Source organism: Camelina sativa, chromosome 19, assembly GCF_000633955.1.
Source record: "Camelina sativa cultivar DH55 chromosome 19, Cs, whole genome shotgun sequence".
Classification (NCBI taxonomy): Eukaryota; Viridiplantae; Streptophyta; class Magnoliopsida; order Brassicales; family Brassicaceae; genus Camelina; species Camelina sativa.
The window spans coordinates 961,276-969,801 of record NC_025703.1 but is presented as its reverse complement, the minus strand read 5'-3'; the positions used below and the strand labels follow the sequence as shown (position 1 = coordinate 969,801).

The 8,526-nt window shown below is 40.5% G+C and overlaps 2 protein-coding genes and 1 pseudogene across 2 annotated transcripts in view; all 3 read right to left on the bottom strand.

The window, feature by feature from the left end:
- Positions 1 to 3,252, bottom strand: part of LOC109124574 (cellulose synthase-like protein D3) — a 6,813-nt gene extending 3,561 nt beyond the window's left edge. The window contains exons 1-4 of the mRNA XM_010487337.2: positions 2,677 to 3,252; positions 1,406 to 2,345; positions 508 to 1,315; positions 11 to 332 (exon numbers count right to left, since the gene is read on the bottom strand). Of these exons, the coding sequence (XP_010485639.1) occupies positions 11 to 332; positions 508 to 1,315; positions 1,406 to 2,298 (2,023 nt within the window). The 5' untranslated portion in view covers positions 2,299 to 2,345; positions 2,677 to 3,252. The remainder of the gene's footprint in view (positions 1 to 10; positions 333 to 507; positions 1,316 to 1,405; positions 2,346 to 2,676) is intronic.
- Positions 3,878 to 5,864, bottom strand: LOC104763929 (F-box/LRR-repeat protein At3g03030-like). The gene is made up of 3 exons (XM_010487336.2): positions 4,767 to 5,864; positions 4,485 to 4,625; positions 3,878 to 4,385 (listed from the first exon to the last, which is right to left on the bottom strand). Exons 1-3 carry the CDS (start codon positions 5,706 to 5,708, stop codon positions 4,062 to 4,064), a joined length of 1,407 nt encoding a protein of 468 aa, XP_010485638.1. The 5' UTR covers positions 5,709 to 5,864; the 3' UTR covers positions 3,878 to 4,061.
- On the bottom strand, positions 6,294 to 8,323 carry LOC104763928 (annotated as a pseudogene).

Here is an 8,526-nt window from a genome sequence, read left to right as displayed (position 1 = left end):
GGGTCAATACCTTCAAACCGTTGCGGGAACTGAACGTAGCAAAGCCTGTCACCGCCTCGATCCATCATGAAACACATTCCTTCTCTCAATGCCTGAGAGTTGTATATGTAATGATCACAGTCAAGATTCAGAATGAATGGACCGTTGGACATAATTGCAGAAGCTCGGACCAGTGCATTCATGGCTCCTGCTTTCTTGTTATGGTCATAACCCGGTCGCTTCTCTCGCGAAACATAGACCAGAAGCGGAAGACGAATGTCAACATCTGTAAGATCCAAGAACCCTTCAGATACTCCATGTAATGGCTCATCACTAGGCGGCTTCAACATCACCTGCATTTATCAAAATTTTGAAAAAACATTCGTATTAGAGGCGGCAAAGAAACTGAACCAAACCAAAAGTTTGTTAATCCAATTCAACCAAACTCCGGCTTCAGTTAAGTTTTGAATGAACTACAATGCTCCAAACCAAATGAACATGAAATAACTGAATTGAACCGACATGTACCTGAATGATACCAGCATGGTCACTACGGGTATGATCAGGACCAGAATTTAACCAAGTTCCAGGCCAATGAGTACCATCAGCCATCCATGTAGCTTTAGGAATCTTGACTGGCTCTACTATTTCATCGTCTCTGCTCTGTCTCTGCAGCTTCATGGCCTTAATCTCTTCCCTTGCATGATAAGCATCAGAACGGCGCCTAATAGAGTCAGGCAAGCTGTTGATCCTAACCTTAAACTCATCATACTCACGCTTGACCCGTCTCCGATCCTTAACGAAATCAGCCTTCACCTTGTTCTTGTAAGGATCTCTTTTCAGACTAAAGTATGAATCTGGATTCCTCGGCTCGATATTGTGTTTACGACAGAAAGGAACCCACATGTTTGCAAAACTCGCTGCTTCAGCCATAGCTTCAAATGTCAAAAGCGCTCCTCCATCATCTGAAACATAGCAAGCAAGCTTTTCGACAGGGTAGTCAGCAGCGAGAATGGACAAAATGGTGTTGGAAGTGACAAGAGGAGGTTCTTTCTCCGGATCTGCTGTAGATACAAACATATCGAGTCCCGGGAGATCAGATTTCCCAGTCGGGTTGCTTGGTGTAGGTGTTTCAAATTTTTCTTTAAGAACATTGAGATCCGTAGCTCGGTTAATAGGACACAGCTTTGGAAGCTGATCAAGAAGCCAAGAAAAGGCGAACCAAAGCTCACAAACCACAGACATTCCCCATAGCCATATTGCATCTTGGTTTTTGTGCTTAATCCTCCACATCAAGAACAATGCAAGAACAACAATTCTGATAAATATCAAAAGCCTACACAAGAAACTCAAATGTGTCAGCTAAAGTTGAACAAATGTAAGCGGTCCGGATAAATATTTTGTAAATAAGAAAAAACTTTTCCACCTGTAAGGACTAATAACAGCTGCAGGAATCTGCAGTTTTCGAGTAAGCGGTCTCCACGGTCTGCTCATCAGATCCTGAGGTCCCATACCCTGTCCACCATTCCCATCCTTGTCCCCGAAGTTCCCGTCTTTTGTCCAGAAAGCATTTCCATAACCGTAAGTCCCACTAGTCTCAAACAACCACCTGTTGTGATCAAAATCCCCGGTTTGACTCCTCATCAAACCAGACTTAGTCGACTTCATCAGTGACAATCTTCTCTCCATCTTCGACCCACCCGCTGGTGGCGGAAGCATAGGCCGTTGCTGCTGCTGCCCCTGCGCCTTGTTGTTATCAGCAAAATCAGCCAAATCAGTGTTCCTGTAAGGCTCCTTACACCCGGGACACATCCCGCCTGTTTTCACAGCATCCACAAAGCAATCCCTACAGATTTTGAAATCACACTCACAAGGAAGAAGATCTTGACCTCTCTCATCACTCATGACCTTGACATCACATCCTTGAATGGCGCATGAAGAGCCTTTGGCACCAGCCATCTGTGGGTGGCTAGTCGTTGTCTCGATCACTTTGTCCATAAGATGAGCACGAGTGACGCTGTTAAAACCGCCAGTAAACAAGGAACTGGACACGTACTGCTCCTCAACCTTCTGAGAAATGGAAGGATCCATAGGTTGGTTATCAGGAGTTTGCGGAATCTGGACGGTATATAAATCAACACTTCCGAGTTCGCTATCGAGATCATCTCTCGAGTAGTTGACATAGCGTCCAGAGTTAGTCCTGCGGGCAAATGTCACAGAGTTTGACGGAAGCGGCTGCTGGTACCTCCCAGCTTCAGCAGCATCAGAGTTCGATGATAGATTGGATCTACTGTTGGTGAAGTGATTATTAGACGCCATGGTCTAAATAATAACAATATCCACCGGACTTCGTAGCCGGCAGATCCCTGAAACAAAGCAAAAGTAATAATGGTCAAATCCCTTCTAGTCATTGTCAAATCACAAACAATTTTCACAAGATCTTAAATGATTATTGATAGATCTTAAAGAAGAACAAATCTCATAATAATGTGCCATAAAGACATGAAAAAAGACAATGATCATTGTTTCACAACCCCACCAAAAAAGCTTAAATCTGAAGCTAAAGAGGGAAAATTTAAATGACTTAGCTCAATTTTAAAACTCTCAACACACCCACAAATATAGCTTTCCCATTCCAACTATAAGACGATCTCACAAACAAACTAAACAAGAAAAGCAAGGATGTAAGAACAATACCTGAGAGGCTGTAACAGAGCAAGGTTAAGCTTCAGATCTTCTTCACACGATAGGAATTATAGAAGAAGAAGAAGAAGAAGAAGAAGAAGAAGAAGAAGAAGAAAAGGGCTTTAATTTTAATTTAAGAAATCGATTATGAATAAAAGAATGTGATCGTGTAGCCCAAACTAGTTAAGGAAGAGAAGAGAGAAGAGAGAAGGGAGAAGAAGTAGAGACGAGGAAGGGACTTAGTCGTGAGCAAATACATCAGCACTACTAATACACGTTATGATGGCAAACGATAACCCCCTCAATTTTTTTATTCTGGAGAGATCTTACCATTAAAATAATGATATATAAAAATAAAAAAAAATCGAAGAAGGAAGACGAGAGAGGATGAAAGAAGAAGAAGATCCAAAGATCTCACAGCTCTATTAAATTTCTTTTTTTTTTTTACTGGGAAAAAAATTCAGTAGCTTTTGAGACGGTAACAGTGAAGGACGACTGTCAAAACGCCGGCGAGCGAAGAAACCGGCGGAGAATTTTTTTTGTTTTTTAACCTTTTGGAATCCTTTTTTGAGTTTGGGGTTTTCGGACAAGGTAGCGAATTAAAAGGTCTCATTTTTTCAAAGGAAAAGTGAAAAAAGGAGGAAAGAAGGGTATTTTGGGAAATTCAAAGGGATTAAGTGAACGCGTAAGCAACTTAAGGGTATTTTGGAGATTTAAGTTGATTTAACGTGTGTGTGTGTTTTTTTTTTAATACACGGTCCGTCAATCACGCATGTGTTATGGGAAGCAAAGTTAAACACACCATCCCCAAATAATTATTACTGGTTTAAGATTTTTACTAATATCATCAAAACCAACTTGGTCCATCCACTTAATATGTAATGTAAAAGAGTTAAACCATCACATTCACGCGGTTATCTCTATTCCATTATTGTTCCTGCTGCTATCGACATCAAAACCAAATTCATAAACTGAAGACGTTGGTCCTACTTTATCCAGCTCCTTCAACCGGCTTAATTTGATGGTTTTCTACCTTTCTTCTCTATAAAGATGTTACCCAGCCACTTCACTCCTCAAAATCAATTGTTTTGGTCCTGAATTCATTTGGTTTGGTTTTGGCCGGTCCTAACCAAGAATACCTTTCTTCTGTGTGTGATCGTGACAGAGAAAGAAACTCAAGTAGCAGCTTTAGATCAGTTAATAAAAATTCAACTGAAAACGAATCTGTTTCTCTTAAAACAATCCTCTGACAAAAGATAGTAAGATCAAAGACAAAAGACAGAAGTAAACAGATTCAGAGGTCAGTTTGCTTTGAGACGGTTTTCAAGCCGATTAAACAAAATTGAACCCAAGTCAAATATTCCAAGGGGACTTTTGGCAAAAACTATGACCTTCTTTCATCGTTTAATTGTCTTCATCAACTCGACTTTGCAACAAGATACCTCGTTGAACTCTTCTATCATCCCCAAGATGACTAGAGCCAATTCAGGGTCGTTTTTGAGCTGTGCAAGACTATTCTCATCCATAAAGATATACATCTCCTTCAGACATGGGAAATAATCCAAGAAATGGTCTATCATGTGCATCTCTTTCATTGTTCCTCTAAACCCTTGAATCTCTATCACTTTTACCGGACAAGATTTGAGCGAACGGCCTTTGTCCTTCCGATAAATGCAATCGCAGACATCCCCACATTTATCTGTCACATGGTGCACAATACCCTGAAAGCAGAGAAACAAGACAATAAAGGTTTATTGTGAGTGAACTGTATCCTTAACACATGTCATAGTCCAAGTACTTTTCATGGTTTACAATTTCACCTCAAAGAGTATATCTTCTAAATGCGGACAGTTCCTTAGAAGAACAGGCATTGCTTGCCATCCTCGGCCCTCGTGACTCTTAATAACCAACCTTTTGACGTTGTTGAACACAGGCATCGATTCACAGCACAGAGATAGCACCTGAAAACAAGGAAAAGAAACCAACTATAATGCTCGCTCCTTCCAAGGACGGATAGCTAGGACAGAACACATCTCAATAAGAGCTTTAGTTCCAGTGATTTCGCAATTGCAATATATCACTAACGAGACAAGAAAGCTGACCTCGAGAGTATCAGAATCCAAGTGAAGTTCCTGAACATGTTGTATGCCATTCATGAGCTTCACCACATTGCCAAATTTGAGAACAACATCACCCTCTAGCAATTCATTATTTGGCACTCTCATCCGCTTGACTTGTTCGTTGGTTACAGCAAGTATGATACGAGCAGTAAGTAAGTTTTTCATATTAACTAATGGATAGTCCTCAGCAACTAAATCAGAGTAGCCAAAGTAAAGCAGACTCGGAGTATCAAAAGAAATGCTCTTTGGATTCCGATAACTTCTGAAGCCGGTGGCGTTAATAGCTAGCCTTGTGATGGATGCACTAGACACAGTTTCATCCGAACATATCCACTCCATATCTGCCAACATCAATCTCTCAAGCACAGGGAAAGAAGGAAGAAGCAACTCAAACTTAGTATCACAAAAGATCTTAGCTGTTTCGATATCAAGACATTTAAGCAGTGGTAAGAAAGGGACTTGAGCTCGAGTCCCCCAGTAGATACCAGATTCACTTTTAAATTTCAGATTGACTAGTGTCTTAGAGACGAACAACTCTTGAGGCATATGACATCCATCTTCGAAGTCGATGGTAAGATCAAGGTCCGACACATCACGTCGCAGCACTTGACATATCCAACGATTCAGACGAGATTCACAAACACCATCTTTACACTTGAGGGAGAATTTATGAATGGGAGAGTTGCCCTGCAAAGCCAATACTGTATCCACAAAACCCATGAAGCTCTCAAGGATACCGTCTCTTTCCCGCTTACCATCTTCCGGATGAAGAAACTCAGAGTCATCAAAGTCAAGATTAGGGACGAGCGCGAACAGATTGCGCCACTTCTTAGAAAGAACCGAGGTTAAAGCTGCCTCCTTTGTAGTGAGGAAGGACAGTATGTGACAACGAACCTCGTCTGGTAAACTGCTCAACAGATCCATTCTTCTCTGCCTGAGAGAAATATACACTACGCTCGCTCGCTCATACAGAGGGGCCAATCTCCAAGAGGACGACCTTGAATTGCAAAATTTCGCAGCACTAAACACTTGCAAATTAGGGCAATGGAGAGGTCAGTGAGAGAAGAGAAGATAGACTGAAGGAGACTGAGTACATAATTTAAGGGTATTTCCGGTATTTTGATAATTATTATTAAGGCGTATAGTAAACACCAAAGTAATATTATCGTCAAAGAAAATTCAAAAACGAGTCATACAAGTGAAGTCACATACATATATTTCAATCCTAATTATAACCACTAAACGACTTGCTCTAACCTAACCAACATGTAAACAAAGTAAAAAAAACATCAGGCATTCAAAGACAAGACAAGAGCAAACTTCTCCGACTTGAAAGTTCACCATTTGCTGGGACCTCCTCGTATTGAAGGAGGCTTCACGTTCACCACTTTTTCCTGATATCTGTTCGTTGCAACAACATCAAGATTTACTCAAATGTTTATGGCAAAATCTAGTGAAACCAACAAGTTAATGATCAAATTGCAAATTCACACAAGGAGATGGAGTCTAGAGGATGAAAATCAATCAGTAACCCTTAGGTCAATCCGTACTTCCAAGTCTTGAAAATTAACCAAACACAATCAGAAAGTTTCGAGGAATAAAGCAAAACAGGCGTGTCAGTCTGGCCGAGCCGAGGATAATATGTCACGAGCAGGAATATGATAATTAAAACAAAGCTAAGGATCTGATACATAAGTCGAAATTTCTAAGAGGCCTTCTTCTTCAGAGATTTCTAATCGACTTCTTATCCAAGTATAGCTTGACGTTGCAACTATACATCTCGTCGTACTCTTCCATCTCATCCAAGACAAGTTTAGACACTTCAGGGTTGTTCATAGTCTGTGTAATACCATCCTCTTCAACATAGATCTTCATCTCCTTCAAACACGAAAAGTAGTCCAAGAAATGCTCTATCATGTGCTTTTCTTTCATTGTTACTCCAAAACCTTTGATCTCTACCACTTTCACTGGACAAGATCTGAGCGACCGGCCTTTTTCCTTTCGATATATGCAGTCACAAGCATCCCCGCATTTCTCTGTCACATGGTGCACGAGACCCTGAAATCACAAACGAGACAGCATATTTGGTTATTGTTGTTACTTGTAAAGTATGAAGTGCATGTGTTTGATGGTTTGTATTCCCACCTCAAAGATTAGAATGTCTAAATGTGGACAATTCTTTAGAAGAACTGGCACTGCTTGCCATCCTCGACCCTCATCACTGTAAATAAGTAACTTTTTGACGTTGTTGAACATTGGCATCGATTCACAGCATAGAGAAAACAACTGAAAACAAACAAGAAGTAAGAAATCCTCCCCAAGTAGACATGTTGCCATTACTAATATTTTGACAAATAAATAAAGCAGAAACTGACCTCGAGGGTATCAGGACACAAGTGAAGTTCCTGAACATTTTGTATGCCGTTCATGAGTTTCACCACATTGCCAACGCAGAGATCATTATTTGGCAATCTTACTTACTTGATTTGATCTTCATTTGTTCTAAGGGCTATTCGAGCGAAAGACAAGTTTTTCATGTTGACTAATGGATAGTCCTCCGCAACAAAATCAGTGTAGACAAAGCAAAGCAGATTTGGAGTATCAAAAGAAATACTCTTTGGATTTTGAGCGCGGAAGCCGGTAATATGGCGTGTCATCAGAATCTATCCACTGAATATTAGACATTTGTAAATCCTCAAGGACAGGGAAAGAAGGAAGAAGCACCTGAAGCTTATCATCACAAAAAACCCTTCCCGAGTAAACACAAAGACTTTTAAGCATTGGTAAAGAAGTGCCTTCAGCTCCAGTCCACCAATGAATACCATACGCACTTTTTAACTTCAGACTGACTAGTGTCTCACTCACGAACAACTCTTGAGGCAGATAATAACCATACCCTAAATCAATGGTGAGATCAAGATCCGTAACATCACGCTGCAGCACTTCACATAACCAACGATTTAGACGAGCTGGAGAGACACCAGTTTCACACTTGAGAGAGAACTTACGAATGGGAGAATTACCCTGCAAAGACAATACTCTATCCACAAAATACATGAAGCTTTCTAGAATTCCATCTCTTTCCCGCTTACCATCTTCCGGATAAAGAAACTCAGAGTCATCAAAGTCAAGTTTTGGGGAAAGTGCAAACAGATTACGCCACTTCTTTGAGAGAAGTGATGTCGACGCAGCCTCCTTTGTGGTAAGGAAGGACAAAACGTGACAACGAACCTCGTCTGGTAAACTGCTCAGCAGATCTATCTTCTCTGCTTGAGGAAAAAAACATACACAACCACGCAAATCAATTTACCAAAAACCAAACAGTTCCACAAAAGTAGTAGAGCGATTTGTTTATATTGAGACTCAGAACAACATCAACATCATACCCAAAAAGATATATATGATTAACTAGGTCACCAACCTTGATACAGAGGCCAATCTCCAAGACCAACACTGAAACTGCAAATTTTTCGCAGCACTAAACACTTCAAAATTAGGGTAATGAGGCGTCGGTGAGAGCAGAGAGACTGAGTGCGGAATAAATTTTATCTAAAAGTTTGCTAGTGTGATTTGACGTGTTACTGTTTTCTTTTGTAAAAACCACCAACCAAATAAGTATCGTTCATCACCTTTTCCTGATATCTGCTAGTTGCAACAATATCAAGATTTACTCAAATATTTATGGCATAATCTAGTGAGACCAACAAGTGATAATCAAATGCAAAGAGAGTTAAATGCACAC